The sequence below is a fragment of the Ovis canadensis genome, chromosome 3, assembly GCF_042477335.2.
Source record: "Ovis canadensis isolate MfBH-ARS-UI-01 breed Bighorn chromosome 3, ARS-UI_OviCan_v2, whole genome shotgun sequence".
Classification (NCBI taxonomy): domain Eukaryota; kingdom Metazoa; phylum Chordata; class Mammalia; order Artiodactyla; family Bovidae; genus Ovis; species Ovis canadensis.
The window spans coordinates 124151396-124169444 of record NC_091247.1 but is presented as its reverse complement, the minus strand read 5'-3'; the positions used below and the strand labels follow the sequence as shown (position 1 = coordinate 124169444).

General features: G+C 36.0%; 1 protein-coding gene across 13 annotated transcripts in view; it reads right to left on the bottom strand.

Annotated features, from left to right (window-relative positions):
• Nucleotides 1-18049, bottom strand: part of METTL25 (methyltransferase like 25) — a 250623-nt gene that overhangs the window by 168045 nt on the left and 64529 nt on the right. For 10 of the 13 annotated variants that reach the window (XR_011255837.1, XR_011255836.1, XM_069584143.1 and 7 more), the window contains exons 6-8: nt 16596-16690; nt 9418-9447; nt 4456-4529 (exon numbers count right to left, since the gene is read on the bottom strand). Coding sequence is in view for 10 of the 13 variants with exons in the window: in XM_069584143.1 (XP_069440244.1) it covers nt 4456-4529; nt 9418-9447; nt 16596-16690 (199 nt within the window). In the remaining 3 variants the exon portion in view is untranslated. The remainder of the gene's footprint in view (nt 1-4455; nt 4530-9417; nt 9448-16595; nt 16691-18049) is intronic. The other 3 variants (XR_011255835.1, XM_069584145.1, XM_069584144.1) reach the window with 1 other exon arrangement.

Sequence of the window (18049 nt, the reverse complement as noted above, 5' to 3'; positions counted from 1 at the left end):
AAGGGGGCCCTCTGTCAGAAGAAGGCATGTTTAGCATGCTAAAGAGGAATGAGCATTCCTTCTTTTAATAAAAGTGAATGCAGTAGATCTAATTAAAATTCTACTCCAGTGAATCCAACACCATCCACATGCTGGCCACAAAATGAAGAACATGGCTTACTTGCAGCATTTTCCAAAGAAGCAACATCAGTGTAGGAAATTTTAGGAAAAGGTAAAGTAGAGATATACTCAATAAAATAAGCAGAAAGTATCAAAATTCAGTTTCTCTATCATCACAAAATATTTATGAAATTATTTATTTTGTGCCTTTTATATGCTAATATATACTGAAAGACAAGGAAACTTTAAGTATTTTTTAAGACTCATAAAATTTTGCTGAAAATGGAAATCCCTTAAGGAAGTACCAAAAATCTTCAAACTACTTTTCAATTGAAAAGATACTGACTTGCTAATTTGACCACAGGTTAGGGACTAAATAATTACCTTTAATTTTGTGAGCCAGTGTTGATGCCCTGGCTTTTCAAATATTTATCTGATTACTTCAAAATCATAATGAAAATTAAACTAATTAATAATTACAGGGATCAGAAATGATGTATTTCTTATATAGCAGTTTACAGTCCTCAGTATGAAAGAGAATTATAAAGTATATTTATCTATTTCTCTGTTCTCTTTTGAAGTGTTCTGAAGGATTTTTAATTCCATGAAATGCTTTCTTTGGCATTTTATTCCCTTAGAAAGTTTCCAGATAAGGACTAATTATAACATCTTAAAAATTATACAAATTATTAAGTTTTAACATAAATGTTAAATGCTAAGTCACAAGTACAATCAACAGAGTAAAGATACTCCGTTAATTTAAGTTCATGAAAAAAGTTCACTTCTAATATAAACAATTATACTTAAAGAACTTTCAGAACAATGTTTCAAGTATTCTGAAGTGGGATATCACTTGAAGACAATATATTTTAGTTAGCAAGGAAAATTAAATAAAATGCAAAAGAAATTATTACGTGATCTTATTTCTATCTTTAGTACTCTTGCTGGCTCGAGATTCCAATCAAGGTAACCTTGTTACATTGCTAATACAAGGAGACCTGTAACTCAACTCATATTAAAAATATCCCAAAGAATTTACAAGGAGACCTGTAACTCAACTCATATTAAACACAGTCCAAAGAGAAGCATGGGATAGTGAAAACATTTGTGGACTACAAATTTGGTCCTAGTTGTGGTTCTTTTAAGCTGTATGACTTAACAGAAGCTTTTAACCCAGTTTATCTTAATTTTTCTTATTACTATAATAAAGTATTGCAATAGATACTAGGGATATAATATGTAGCTCAACTAACCCTGAGGTGTGGCCTGAAACGAGATTATAATTTTATTACTACTGCATAAAAACAAGGATTTAAAAAATACAGTGTGTATGTCAATAAAACGAACTCCTGTAAGCAATACCAAATCTGAGAAACAGAACATTACCAGTCTTTAGAAATTCCTATGTGCCCCTCGCCTTCCCCACCTCATCACTCTGTGTACTCAACTGCCCTCCCTCCCACAGGATGCTACACCACTGAATAAGGCTTGTGTTTATCATTGCTATGCTTTTCTTGATTGCTTACCACATATTTCATATTCCTGCATAATTATACAGTTGTGCTTGTTTCCAAATTATAAGAATGGATCCATCCTACAGGAATTTTTCTATAACGTTTACAATATTCATTCACTTTGATGCATGTAGTTGTAATTCATACATTTTCACTAAGACACAGTATTCTACTACAGTTTATCCGTTCTCCTATCAATGAAATTTTTGTTCATTTTATTCACTCTGTTTAGATTACTGCTCTTATAAACACTGCTGCTATTTATCATTTTTCGGTTAATGCTGATATTGTTGCTTTATTCTATTTATTTTCTTAAATTCGGTCACACTGGACATCTTGTGAGACCTTAAATCCTTGATTGAATCAAGGATTGAACCCAGGCCCTGGCAATGAAAGCACTAAGTCCTAACTGCTGGACTGCCAGGGAACTTGCCTTTTGTGTATCTAAGAAATGGCATCTGGGGAAGAATGAAAATCTAAAGCTGAGCTCATTTCTCTTGGTTTCCATCTTCTTCTAAATATCTTTAATTTCCTTTCTAGTATCTGATGTTCACCAGCCAATTAAAAACAAATTTAAATACACACATACACACAAACACACATACTTGTATACACTCACCACACACATGCATATGTACACATCTCAGCATTTTCAGCTTTTCTCAGACGGAGAGTTGGCTCTAATTACTTAGTCTGCTGTTCTTGGATGTGGGTTTCTCTTATTTTCTTTGGTTTTTGCATATGCCATCCTGACTAGATTATGAAAGACTCCTATGTGGATACTAGATCCATAGTATGCATTCAGAACTTGATAGACTGCCTGCCACACAATAAACAATCCCTGTGTCAAAAAATGTAACAAGTACAAGTCTTGGCAACTTATAAGAATGTGTGGCTTGATATTGGGAAAAGAAAATAAGCAAACATCATTTCAAGATTCCTAAAGATTGATAATGGCCATGACATTCCTCAGAAAGGACAAAAGAAGTCAAAGGACTGAAGAAACAGCGATAGAATCGGGGGGAAGCTGACTTTGTTTTTTGATTATGGCTGAATCTGGTGTATTTTTAAGGTACTTAAGTGAAGCTATTCGAGTCAAATTGAGAAATGTAGATTGGAACTTCAGAAAAGAGGTATGAGCTGGATACATGATGTAAGTTATCTCTTATTACAGTATTTGCTAAGAGAAAGAAGAAATATAAGAGACAGCAGCTGAGTATAAAACACTAGAGAATTTCTAGAAACACCAAGGGGCTAAGTAAGAAGAACACTTAAAGAAGAAAGATGAGTGTTGAGAGTAGGAAGAGGAAACTTAGAGGAATGTAGCTTAATGCAAGATAATGAGGAAGGCAGTCTGGGAAAAGCAATTATTGCATGATCAAATGTGGCTGAAAGGTTAATAAAGGTCTGGAATGAAAAAAGTATTATAATAAATAACACCTATTCAGTAATCAAGGCAGGCAAGAATGTGGAGGGTTGGAGAGATTTGAATTTTTAAGTGAGAAGAAAGGTTTAGGAAAGAGTTTAGATGATTTTAAGCAGGCATTAAGAGAACAACAGAACAACAGACACACTAATGAATAGATCTGAGGGCTTAAAGGAAGGCAGGCAGACAATATGTGAGTGAACATGAATTTGCACAATTTTGTGACTTTCGCCAACAAGGTTAACATCTTGGGGTGAGAAAGAAATCAGTTTTCTAGAAAGAGAAAGGAATTAGTTTACAGGAAACCATGAGAAATTCATTTCTTGACATTTTGAAGATTAATATTTGGAAAAGAGAATGGATAGTGGGATACAGATTTGGGAGTTAACTACATAGAAATGACAATTTAAATCAATGGCATATGTAGATATTTACATGGCATAATTTTTTTAGTTTAAAAAAAAGACCTTTTTCTTAGAGAAATTATACCTAATCTGAAAATATTAATAACTTCCATTCCTATTAATGAGTTTGGATTTGTTTTTGTTTTTGAGAACTTGAAAACTATCCTATTTTAATTTTAAGAATAATTCCATTATAACCAAATGGCAATAAGAATCCTAAAATTATAACTATTAGGAATAAACTCACGAAACCCAAAGGGATTGCAGATATATGCTTGAGTATAGCAGTTGTTAAACCACTATTATGAAAAACTCTCCTAACCCTTGCCTTTGTGTATAGGCAGTTATTATCTGGGGGAAACACAAACAAAACAAAACATATGCAGGGCTACTATTTTACCAGTAGAGACATGAATGGCCACAATGGCTGTTTAAAATTGATATCTGTTCTAATTACTTAAGTTTCATGCTCCAGTGGTTGTGAAACTTTTACGACATAACCTCTGCTCATATTTGGGCTTCCCAGGTGGTGCAGTGGTAAAGAATCCGCCTGCCAATGCAGTAGACACAAGAGACGCAGATTCAATCCTGGGGTTGGGAAGATCCCGTGGAACAGGAAATGGCAACCCAATCCAGTATCCTTGTCCGGAGAATTCCATGGAGGAGCCTGGTGGCCTATACAGTCCATGGGGTCACAGAGAGTTGGACATGACTGAGCACTTGCACACAAATACACACACACCTGCTCATATTATATTCACTGAATTACTAATATATAACATTTCATTACTTCTCACACTCTAAAGTGCATTTTACATATATAACCATATATAACTTTATCATCATAACAACCTTTCAGTACAAAAGGGAATCATTAGAACTCTTATTTCATGCTCAAATCCAAAGCCGCTTCTACTAATAACAGTGACCCTGAATAAATTCACCTGAAGATGAACAGTCGCTTTACTTATAACACAGAATAGTTATTATTATTGAAACAAAATCATCATACCATTTGGTGATGCCATAACACTCTTTAATAATATCCTGGAGCACAGCACGATAGAAGAGGGACTCAGTAGGCAGCTAAAAAAAAGCAGATACATATGAGCATAAGAAACAACTAAAAAACAGAAATTAAATCAATGCTTGAGAGTCGGGACCATAAGTGAATGTTAGAAACCTGAGTTTGTTGTTAACATAGAGGATAATATTATTACTTTTCTATTCTAAATAAAATGTACCTGGGGGCTAATTCTCACTGAGAAAACAGAAGAAACTATAAAAGAAGTAGTAGCGAATGAAGTAGAAAAGGAATAATCAAAGAAAAATGAGCTAACGTCCCAAATGGAGTGCTTACCATTTAAAAACGTAGAAATAAACTTTCACAACTGCATCAGCACTGTGTAAGACAGAAGTAGGGTGTGTGCAAAAGAGCAGAGAATGTGGGTCTTTCCTCATAGATGTGGATTAGAGATTTAACCTAGGATGCTGAGCCAGAGAGGAAAGGCACTACACTACATGAGGACATTCCAAAATATGGTCATTTCCTAGGGAAAAAGAAGTGCGAAGTGTCCATGAAGGTCCAAAGGTAGGGAAGAAGGTCTTAGTGATGCATAATAGTTTCAAAGAAGTAGAGGGTAATAAAGTACTATACATAAAAGAAAAATGCTTCACTGCGGCAATGTAAGATGTACTTTTACACTAAGAAACTGTAAATAGTGGCCAAAGACCTTTTAATACTGATAGTATAGAAAATTCAACACAAATATCAGGAACAATAACCCTGTTTCCATGCCAAGTTACTGTTGAAAAAAAAGAAAAACAAGCAAGTATGGAAGGAGGTCAACAATAATTGAATACCTCTGAGTAGTCAAATAAGGTAAAAACTGTTTTAAAGATAGAGTTCAATGAAATGTGCATATCTAATAAGTTATCCTTTTGCAACTTCAATTCTCCTTCTGAGCCCCACATTGTTACTATCATTTGTTTTCAACTATCTGGTCCCATCACTTCATAGGAAATAGATGGGGAAACAGTGGAAACAGGGTCAGACTTTATCTTTTGGGGCTCCAAAATCACTGCAGATGGTGATTGCAGCCAGGAAATTAAAAGACGCTTACTCCTTGGAAGAAAAGTTATAACCAACCTAGATAGCATATTCAAAAGCAGACACATTACTTTGCCAACAAAGGTCCATTTAGTCAAGGCTATGGTTTTTCCAATGGTCACGTATGGATGTGAGAGTTAGACTGTGAGGAAAGCTGAGCACCGAAGAATTGATGCTTTAAAACTGTGGTGTTGGAGAAGACTCTTGAAAGTCTCTAGGACTGCAAGGAAATCCAACCAGTTCATTCTAAAGGAGATCAGCCCTTGGTGTTCTTTGGAAGGAATGATGCTAAAGCTGAAACTCCAGTACTTTGGCCACCTCATGCGAAGAGTTGACTCACTGGAAAAGACTCTGATGCTGGGAGGGATTGGGGGCAGGAGGAGAAGGGGACGACAGAGGATGAGATGGCTGGATGGCATCACTGACTCGATGGACGTGAGTTTGAGTGAACTTCGGGAGATGGTGATGGACAGGGAGGCCTGGTGTGCTGCGATTCGTGGGGTCGCAGAGTCAGACACGACTGAGCGACTGAACTGAACTGAACCGAGAACACGTTGGATTCAAGTGGAGTTTAGCAGAAAATAAACATTTTGCCTACGTGCTGAGGCAGGAAACCTGTTCTACTGCCCTGCTTCCCCATTTAAGATCAAGTTCCTACACTGTGTGTCCCAGAGGCTGAGACTAAAAAAAATCTCAAGTTGGCAGTTGAGAGTCAAACATTATTTCTTGGGTCTTTACCTGATGGCATTGCCTTCTTATGTCACTGGAGAACATCTGACTTGTAGGGTCTTGAGAGAGTACTTTGAACACAAGTTATATGCTCACTGGATGGTGGGACCAGTGAGAAGGGTGTTTCTAGTAGGAAATGGTATTAGTAATACCACAGTTTCCAACCCAACTCCTAAATGACTCACTGAAAAACAGACATATACATACTTGAATGCCCACACTAAAATTTATAACCTTCAAAAGGCACACTCCTTATACAAAATTTCTTTCCAAACACAACTCCTTGACTTACGACAAAATCTCTGATTTATAAACTTTCATTTCCTGAAGAGTTTTCCAAAAATTTCATTAAGAATTTCCCATCTCTGGATATATTTTCTATTCGATAGTTTTTGATCTTGAGTAATTCTTTTCTGCAGTACCTACAATCTCTATTATCTGTCCCCCATTTCCCCCAAATCCTTTCAGTTCTCTCACAGAAATGTTTAAATCCCTTTTCATATATTAATACCTACTCATACTGTTCTACTGAAATTCAAGACATTCTGGGAAATATTTAATGAAGTGAAATATTAGAATTATAGTTGCTTACCAAATTAATTTTTTTGATTAGTTATAATAGATAGGAATTTCAATTTTATGTAAATTTTATATAAAATTCCTAAAAATATTGAAGCTGTTGTTTGAGCTGAGGAAGCCTGGATCTGATGTCCCACTACCAAGCCACGATGCTATTTTGCTTCTTCCACATTTTGGCAAAGATGGGGTATCATCAATTTTTTTATTATACACTTTCATGTAGGAAAGCTGAGAAGAAACTCTTAAAGTACTCCTTTCCCATGCCTTTTAGAAAAATTATATAAAATGATATTCAGATAACTTAGAAATATATGTATATTTATTTATAATTAAAAACTGACTATATAAAGGCCACCAAAACCCCAAGAAACATACTTTAAGCAAGAGAACATACAACCATGGAATGCACAGAGGAATACAAACAGGATAGAATAAATCATCATTCCCCAGTAACCCTGAGTAAAGAACTTTACAGCTGTTTCCTAAGAGAAAGGCAAGAGAGTTATGAAGTGCCTTCGAATGTGCACTCCTACAATAACCGGGACTATCCATCCTGGTAAATACAGATGCGGGTAAGTGGGAAAGAAGTCAACATCTTCCGAGCAGCCTATGCCTGACTATTCCAGGAAAAAGCTGGATGTGCCTCAGAGTTTACTTTCTTTCCTTTGCAGATGATAAATCAACTTAACACTTTAATGAATTTTAAAATGAGAGGGAGCAGACAGAGGACACTCTTAAAGGATGTATATGTATATTAAGACATACATGTTACAGGTCTAGTAGACAGGGCACTAAGCTGGAAAAACTCTACAATTAAGCTAGAATGTACTATTAAACTTGTGCTCTGTATCATGTTCTCATGTAAGTTTGGGGAATACTTAACTCACAAGATGGGCTGTAAACATGAGCAAGTACTTGGGCAACTGAAGAGCAGAGCACAAATGCACTGGGGCATTACTATGATTAATGCTCTTTCCTCTTCCAGACCCCTAAGGAACCACTGTTTTGATCTGTACTATAGTCAAGAGCTTGGGCTCCAGAGTCAGAGATTCAAATCTCACTGTTCACTACTTAACAGTTTTCTTGTGTGTATGTGAGATAACAGTCCCCACCTCAGAGGCCATGTATGTGGCACTTTAATTGATAAAGCAAACTTTGAACTGAACTTTGGTAAGCACTGTATGAAACTAAGTTTTCATTTTCATGATCATAATTAATCACCTAAAACAGTAATATGAGTTGATATGTATTGAACACTTACTATGTGACATTGTTTTAAGCATTTTACATCTTTCACTCATTTAATTCTCACAAAAACTCTATGAGAAAGGTATTACTATTACTCTTAGTTTTATGATTGTTACTATGTGTATTTTACAGATAAAGAAATTAAGCTGTGGAGAAATCATGATGTGTCCCCAGCTCACTAAGCCAGTAACTGATGTAAGACAGGACACAAATCAGCCGTCAGAGACTAAAGCCTACATGCTTAAATATGCTTGAATGTCTTTAAAAAATCAGTTTTTGTCAGTTTTTAGGTAGCTACAATCAATATTTTTTAAACTGTGCTCAGTCGTGTCCAACTCTTTGCAGCCCCATGGACTGTGTAGCCCGCCAGGTTTCTCTATCCATAGAATTTTCCAGTCAAGAATACTGGATTGGGTTGTCATTTCCTCCTCCAGGGGATCTTCCCAACTCAGGGATCGAACCTGCATCTCTTGTGCCTCCTGCATTGGCAGGCGGATTCTTTACCACTAGTGCCACCTGGGAAGCTCCTACTTAAAAAAAAAAAAAAAATCCACACAAAGTTCTTAGCATTGTGTCTGACCCAAAGTAAGCACTCAGTAAATGATACCTGTTACTACTGATATACTATTATTATATATAAAAATTAAAATTGACATGTTAATACTCTGAAAAGAAGCTAAAAAGAAATCTCTAAAATTTAGGTCCAGTAAGACAATTTTGTGATAAATTTAAAAGGAACTCTTTAAAAAAAATGTTACAAACATTAAGACATTTCATAAATCATAAGGTAGAGGATAAAGCAATTACACTGAATACATTTAACATCTGTTTATATATAAAGACTCATTTGGTTGTTGCAACTAATGACTAATGAGGTCAAAAAAAAAAAAAGTTAAAAAACAACCAAATAAAATGTGTGCTTTGAACTATAGTTAAAAAATAAATTCAATGCTATACCTGGTTTATCTTTGCTTGAACTAAGCCCATAAAAGCTTGAAAGTCAGCAACAACATTCTTCAGAAATATTTATAGACTGTTTAATATAATATGAAGAAATGAGACCCTAGTATAAGAGTATAATGTAGAAGTTTTCCTAAAAGCTTAATTTTCTTTTCCTGAGCGTTCAAGTCTCTTTTATAATAAAGTAAACTTACAGAAAATGTGTAAGTTTGAATATGAAGAGGAGACAAGAAAAGTGAGTATTAAAATCCATCAGGTTTTAGGTTCACTAGCAGGTCAAGTATGAAGAGCACTTTGAGAAAACCTATCACTTTCATCAGCTGGATTAGAGTAAACACTCTCACTTACACCTTGGCCAACTGCAACCCGCTCCAGAGCCTTTAAGGAGAAAAAAATAAGACAAAGATAGTTGATATGTTTAGTCTTATCTTATAAAACTTATAAACACATTATATGAGGGCTTGTAAAAGAGACATTTAAAGAGATTAATTAACTGATAACATAATAGTTTATACACTTACAAGTGTTAATATCATGAAGGAATGCTAACTGGTACACTTGTATAATTTAGGGCTGCTATATGCATGCGTGTCATGCACACAAACACATACACACTGCAACTGTGTACACTCTTTGAACTTAGAAGGAATTAGAAAACAGGAAAGATAAAGATACATTCTTGGCTCTCTTTTATTGTAGCTAAAACAAATAAATCCAAAGCTATTATAATATATACATAATAAACATAATTTATATGCTATGTTTTATTTTCTTCCAATTTTTAAAAAACATATAATTTTATCTTTTATTAACTAAAAGTATATTGAACAAATTATGGTTGAAATCTTAGCTTACAAAAGTACATGATTTTGGTCTGCATGGTCTGTAAATTCAAATCAAATTCACATATGATCAACTCACTTTAAGAGAAAGTAATACATATTTTTACAATTTTACATGTAGTTGGTTTTACATTTATATTTATTTAAAATATAAAATATTTTTATAAAACATTTCCTAGTATTTCTAATAAATAGTCATAATACAATATACATGAAAGATTTGTTATAATTTAAATATGAAATAGAGCCTTCTGAAACTTTCTGTTTTTTTTTAGAAACATACATTTCCACACTTACGTTGTTTTATAACTGAATCACATGAAAATATTTTAACTAAAATTTTATTTTTAAAGCTTTAATTAGAAAATATTTCAAACATAAAGTAGTAAAATGTAACAGATTTGCATATACTTCTTAATTAAAGACTCATATTTGCTTCAGACGCCTATGTCTTCTTAAATATTACTTTTTAGATTTAGCTGAATCATGTCCTTTTAAAGCTGAAAGAAAATTTACAGATTATCCGAAGTGCAATTTTTGCAGATGCACAAGGTCACTGACAATGAAAGGAACTTGCCACAAGTTGCAAAGTTAGTTAGCAGGTGAGTGGGAACTAAAAACTTGTTTTCCAAATCCCAATTTACTTTTCATGATCTCATGTCATGACGATTTAGTGGGAAAATGAGCTCATGTTATGAAAGTTTGCTTCACAGAAATTGTTTGAAGAAAAAAATGGAACTTTTCCATTGACTTCAAGGATACCTTCACTGAACATCAAGAGCAAGAGTGTTATGAATACAGAAGATGATTATTAAATAATAAACTTTTTATTTCATATTGGGTGTTCATTGGAAGGACTGATGCTAAAGCTGAAACTCCAATACTTTGGCCACCTCATGTGAAGAGTTGACTCATTAGAAAAGACTCTGATGCTGGGAGGGGTTGGGGGCAGGAGGAGAAGGGGACGACCGAGGATGAGATGGCTGGATGGCATCACCGACTCAATGAACATGAGTTTGGGTGAACTCCGGGAGTTGGTGACGGACAGGGAGGCATGGCGTGCTGCAATTCATGGGGTCGCCAAGAGCTGGATACGACTGAGCGACAGAACTGACTGAACTGAATAGACAATTCTCTGGTAGCTAAGATGGTAAAGAATCTGACTGCATTGCAGGAGACCTGGGTTTGATCCCTTGGTTGGCAGGAGAGAATAGCAACCCATTCCAGTATTCTTCTCTGGAGAAATTTATGGACAGTGGAAGCCTGGTGGACTACGGTTCTTGGGATTGAAAAGAGTCAGCCAGACATGAAAAGAATCAGTCAGACATGACTGAGTAACTAATATTATAGCCAATTAACAATACTGTGACAGACACGTTTTTAATTATATATTATTTGGTGTCAATACAAATATCATATAGCACAGGGCTATTTTTGGTATGTGTTATTGATGAGTTTATTTTAGAAAACCAAATGTTAACTTTTGATTACATGATAAAAGATAGACAGGTAGGTAATAAACAGTTTCTTACAAATATAAAAATTTTTCTTGGCCAATAAATATAGATGATGAAGAGAATATACTTAGTATTCATTTCATACTAATATAAAATATTTTGAAATTTTATCAGGCTAAAAGTATGCTGATAAAATTACACTAATATAATTCATTCCCCCCCCCTCTGGTTAGTACCCTTAACAATTCATCTGAAAGCATTACCAGAAAGATATCTCTCTGTCTCACTCTCTCAATCCTTTAAGCTCTGAATATTTATAGAAAAGGTGAGTTATGAGAAAAAAGGCAATGAAACAAGAAACACCAAAAAAATGTTCCTTAGACTTTCTAAGTTTAGTCAATAAAAGAAATCCCTATGAGTAAAGACAAGGATAGAGCTAGAAGGAAAGGGGTATTCTATAAGAAGCTGACATTAGTCAGGCAAAGTGGTTGATAAATTCTTTATTCTAGAATTTACTTTTCAAAAACCCTTCTTTATGGTTTGCTGAATGTTTAGTTACAGCAAACAATTTTGTTTTGTTAATATACTATATTCTTTTATCTTTCTAAGGGATATTAATTGCTATTATATATTATTTTAGATAGTATCTCTTTTTATTTTGGATTGTTTTCTCCAAGTTGCTTCTTTCCTATTTGTTTATCTGATCTCTATTCTTTCCTGTTAGACTTTCTTAGACAGCTAATGATTCTTGGCCGTCTGCTGATAATTAAAATGTGGGTATCATAAACTTGAACAGAAGCACTGTGCTTACGAGAGGACTATTAATTGCAGACCTCACAACAAAGGTCCTATTTTATTGTAAAATTTCTAATGCCAGTATCTTCAGACTTTTCTCTTAGGCTAGTCAGATTCCCTACAAAAAGACTATTTCAATTTCTTCTTGCTTAGAGGAATCAGCAAACTAAAATGGACAGGAATGGGCAAATTTAATTCAGATGACCATTATATCTACTACTGTGGGCAAGAATCCCATAGAAGAAATGGAGTAGCCCTCATAATCAACAAAAGAGTCTGAAATACAGTACTTGGTTACAACCTCAAAAATGACAGAATGATCTTGGTTCGTCTCCAAGGCAAGCCATTCAGTACCACAGTAATCCAAGTCTATGTCCCAACCATGGATGCCAAAGAAATTGATCTGTTCTATGAAGACCTAGAGGACCTCCTAGAACTAACACCTAAAAAAGATGTTCTATTCATCATCGGGGATTGGAATGCAAAAGTAGGAAGTCAAGATATACCTTGAGTAACAGGCAAGTTTGGTCTTGGATAACAAAATGAAGTAGGACAAAGGTTAACTGAATTCTGCCAAGAGACTGCATTAGTCATAGCAAATACCTTTTTCTAAAAACACAAGAGATGACTTTATACATGGACATCACCAAATGGTCAATACTGAAATCAAACTGATCACATTCTTCGTAGCTGAAGATGGAGAAGCTGTATATAGTCAGCAAAAAACAAGACCTGGAGCTGACTGTGGCTCAGATCATCAACTTCTCATAGCAAAATTCAGGCTTAAACTAAAGAAAACAGGAAAAACCCTTTGGCCAACCAGGCATGACTTAAATCAAATCCCATGTGAATTTTCAGTAGAGGTAATGAATAGATTCAAGGGACCAGATCTAGTTAACACTGTGCTTGAAGAACTGGACAGAGGTCCGTAGTACTGTACAGGAGGCAGCAAACAAAACCATCCCAAAGAAAAAGAAAAGCAAGAAGGCAAAGTGGTCATCTGAGGAGGCTTTACAGACAGCTGAAGAACAAAGAGAAGTGAAAAGCAAGGCAGAGAGGGAAAGGTACATCCAATTAAACGAAGAGTTTCAAAAAATAGCCAGAAGAAACAAGAAGGTCTTTTTCAATGAACAATGCTTAATAATACAAGAAAACAACAAAAGGGCAAAGACTAGCAATCTCTTCAGGAAAACTGGAAACATCATGGGAGGATTCCACCCAAAGATGGACACAGTAAGGGATAAAAATGGTAGAGACCTAGTAGATGGTGAAGAGATCAAGAAGAGATGGAAAGAATACATGGAAGAACTGTATAAAAAAGATCTGAATGAACCAGATTACTACAAAGGTCTGCTTAGTCACCCAGAGTCAGACATTCTGGAGAGCAAAGTCAAGTGGGCCTTAAGCACTGCTGTTAATAAAGCTAGAAAATGTGATGAAATTCCAGCAGAACTATTCAAATCCCAAAAGGATGATTCTATCAAGGTTTTGCATTCACTATGTCAGCAACTCTGGAAGACCCAGCAGTGGCTACAGGACTGGAAAATAGTCAATCATAATTCCAATCACTGCAGATGGTGACTGCAGCCATGAAATTAAAAGACACTTGCTCCTTGGAAGAAAAACTATGACAAACCTAGACAGCATATTAAAAAGCAGAGATATTATTTTGCTGACAAAGGTAGAATAGTCAAAGCTATGGTTTTTCCAGAAGTCACAGACGGATGTGAGAGTTGGACTATAAAGAAAGCTGAGCACCTAAGAATTGATGCTTTTGAACTGTGGTGTTGGAGAAGACTCTTGAGAGTCCCTTGGACTGCAAGGAGATCCAACCAGTCAATCCTAAAAGAAATCAGTCCTGAATATTTATTGGAAGGGCTGATACTGAAGCTGAAGCTCCAATACTTTGGTCACCTGATGTGAAGAACTGACTCACTGGAAAAGACCCTGATGCTGAGAAAGATTGAAGGCAGGGGAAGAAGGGGATGACAGAGGATGAGATGGTTGGATGACATCATCAACTCTATGGACATGAGTTTGAGCAAGTTCCAGGAATTGGCGATGGACAGGGAAGCCTGGCATGCTGCAATCCACGGAGTTGCAGAATCAGACATAACTGAGTGACTGAACTGAACTGAACTGAATCCTAATCCCCATGGAGGGTAGTACTAGAATGTGCTAACCATTGGACAATTGCACTTATCTCCCATGTTAGTAAGGTCATACTTAAAATCTTGCATGCTAGGCTTCAGAATTACGTGAACCAAGAACTTCCAGATGTCTAAGCTGGATTTAGAAAAGGAAGAGGAACTAGAAATCAAATTGCCAACATTTGCTGGATTATAGAAAAAGCAAGGGAATTTCAGAAAAACATCCGTCTTTGTTTCATGGACTACACTATCGCCTTTGACTGTGTAGATCATGGCAAACTGGAAAGCTCTTAGAGAGACGGGAATACCAGATCACCTTACTTGTCTCCTGAGAAACCTGCATGCAGGTTAAGGGGTAACAGGTAGACTCCTGTATGGAAAAACTGACTGGTTCAATATAGAGACAGGAGTACGATCGGGCTCGCCGCTGTCACCCTATCTATTTAACCAATATGCTGAGCACATCAGGAGCAATGCCGAACTGGATGAGTTACAAGCCAGAAGTCAAGATAGGCAGGAGAAACATCAACAACCTCAGATATGTGGATAATAACCACTTTAATGGCAGAAAGTGAAGAGGAACTAACAAGCCTCTTGATGAGGGTGAAGGAGGAGAGTGAAAGAGCTGGCTTAAGACACAATATTAAAAAAAACTAAGATCATGGCATCTGGCCCCATTACTACATGGCAAATAGAAAGGGAAAGGGTGGAAATAATGACAGATTTCCTCTTCTTGGGCTCCAAAATCACTGCAGACGGAGACTGCAGTCATGAAATCAGAAGACAATTGCTTCTTGGCAGGAAAGCAATGACAAACCTAGACAGTGTGTTGAAAAGCAGAGACATCACTCTGCTGGCAAAGGTCCATACAGTCAAGGCTATGATCTTCCCAGTGGTCAGGTACAGTTGTGAGAGCTGGACTGTAAAGAAGGCAGAATGCCAAAGAATTGAAGCCTTCCAACTCTGATGCTGGAAAAGACTCTTAAGCGTCCCTTGGACAGCAAGGAGATCAAACCAGTCAATCTTAAGGGAGATTAACCCTGAATATACCCTGAAAGGACTGATGCTGAAGCTCCAGTATTTTGTTCATCTGATGTGAAGAGACAACTCATTGGAATAGTCCCTGATGCTGGGGAAGACTGAGGGCAGAAGGAGAAGAGGGCGTCAAAGGATGAGATGGCTGGACAGCATCATCAAAGCAATGAACATGAACCTGGGCGAACTCCAGGAGATGGGGAAGGATATGAAGGCTGGGCGTGCTGCAGTCCATGGTGTCACAAAGAGCTGGACACGACTGCGTGATTGAAAAACAAGTCAGATTCCCTGCAAAAGACTATTTCAATTTCTTCTTGCTTAGAGGGTATAAGTTGCCAACATTCTGGGAATCAAGTCATTCCAAAAATGAGCTGCCATTCTAACAAGACCCTAAATGAGTATTATTTACAAATATAATGAAAGACCAAGACAAATTCCCAGAAAAATATTTTAAGAGGACTTATCAAAGGAAATCATTACTTTAGCAAAAATAGATTTCTAAGTTGACTCTCAGATACATGACCTAGAACACTGCAGCACTATTTCTTTACATTGCTGTGTTACTGGCAATATAAAATTATCAAAATAATGACCACATAATAGTTAATTTTCCTTGGGGTTGTACATTAGAAACATTATTGTAGAAACTATATTTTACATTTATGATGGCAAAGTCCATTAACACCATTTAACTGGCATTTGGTCCTTTTTAGACCAACATAATACCACAAACAGAGAAAACTGTGGGCCAAAGTGTTCTAGATCTAAGGATAAGAGCCAACTCAGACATTTTAAATAAAGATTTCAGTTAACTAGTTAGGTACTTCCTATCCCAGATAGTTTAATAATATTTTTCCCATTTTATGAAAACTTAGGAGACCAATGATCTGCTACACACACACACACACACACACACACACACACACACCACAGGGCTGTGGATAAAGCACTAAAGTAATTCTGAGTTTAAGAATTGGTTGTTGGTACATTTTATATGATAATTAAAGTAATTACATGTAAAAAATTAAGTACCATAATGCAGAATTAAAGTATAACTATAAATTGGGACCATACTGCATGCAGAGTGAATAATGTTGTAAGGGCAAGCTGTTTTTTTCCCCTCATAATTTGCAGTGCATAAAAGCATTAATAAAGATGCTCTGCAAAATTTGGCATTTAACAGAGCCAAAGAAACAAATTCAGCAACATCCGGATAAAGCTCTTAGTTGAGAAAGAACAAATCCTACCAAACAGGCTGACATTCTGGCATTACGGCCACAGCACCATCTCTCTTCCTTCAAATAGTGGCACATTGGAAATCCCCGCCTTTCTTGGGTATATTCTGCAGATGGAAGAAAAATATGAATTACTTAAATAAAATTCTTCCTTTTTTAGTTAAAGTAAATAATCTATTGAGAGCGCAAATCAGTCATTTGAAAGTCAAACAGTAGTTAAACATGGAAGTGGTAATGTTTAACAGCTCATTCCAGTATGTTAATTGAAAACATATTAATGTTATGAAAATGGCATTTTCTCAACAACAGCTGTTTTGCATTCAAGCTCCAGGTCTGATACCAGCCAATTTACCAAAATTATTTCTCAAAGATTTAGCAAAAGCAATTTAAAATGGAAATACTTTTCATGTTCAGTGTAACTATAGAAGATAAGTAATGAGATACTGGGCATTTTCTGCTGACCCAACTTTCTAATAAAATGATTTATTAAATGTGACATTTGGCAATTTATTCTAGAACAATATTAATTTATTCCCAACAATGTTGAAGCATCAATATTTTTTCCCCAGCCACAGTGTTCACTTTCCAGAACAGCTGTATGCACTCTTCTTTTTTCCATTATATTAATAGGATGTTACATTTTCAACTGTGATTCAGTTTGGCTCAAATGGATTTATGGTTTAAGTAACAACAACAAAAAAGTCAACATTCACTACTTAATCACACATATCTGCTGTTGACTCACTTATAGAGTTATATATGTAACTTGCTGATGTTAAAACCCCTTATGAACAACTAATAATTACACAGCATTTCTGACAAGGAAAAAAAAATCTATTTTAAATTAAAGCCTGGAAAATAAGAACTCAAGCTTATCAAAACAGTGGTAATGAAAAGAAAATTGAGATACATATAAATTTTTTATTAGGTTAAAAAGTAAAATAAAACTAGAAAATAAGAAAATGGTTTAAAACAAAGTATTACTGAGGCTGTTGCTGTCATTTAGTCACTAAGTGTGTCTGACTCTTTTGCAACCCTTGTAGCCCACCAGGCTCCTCTGTCCATGGGATTTCCCAGGCAAGAATACTGGAGTGGGTTGTCATTTCCTCCTCCAGGGGACCTTCCCAAACCAGGGACTGAACCCATGTCTCCTGCATTGGCAAATGGATTCTTTACCACTGAGCTACCAGTGAAGCAATACTGTTGGTGTTCAGTTCAGTTCAGTCGCTCAGTCATGTCCTACTCTTTGCGACCCCATGAATCGCAGCACGCCAGGCCTCCCTGTCCATCACCAACTCCTGGAGTTCACTCAGACTCACGTCCATCAAGTCAGTGATGCCATCCAGCCATCTCATCCTCTGTCGTCCCCTTCTCCTCCTGCCCTCAATCCCTCTCAGCATCAGAGTCTTTTCCAGTGAGTCAGCTCTTCGCATCAGGTGGCCAAAGTACTGGAGTTTCAGCTTTAG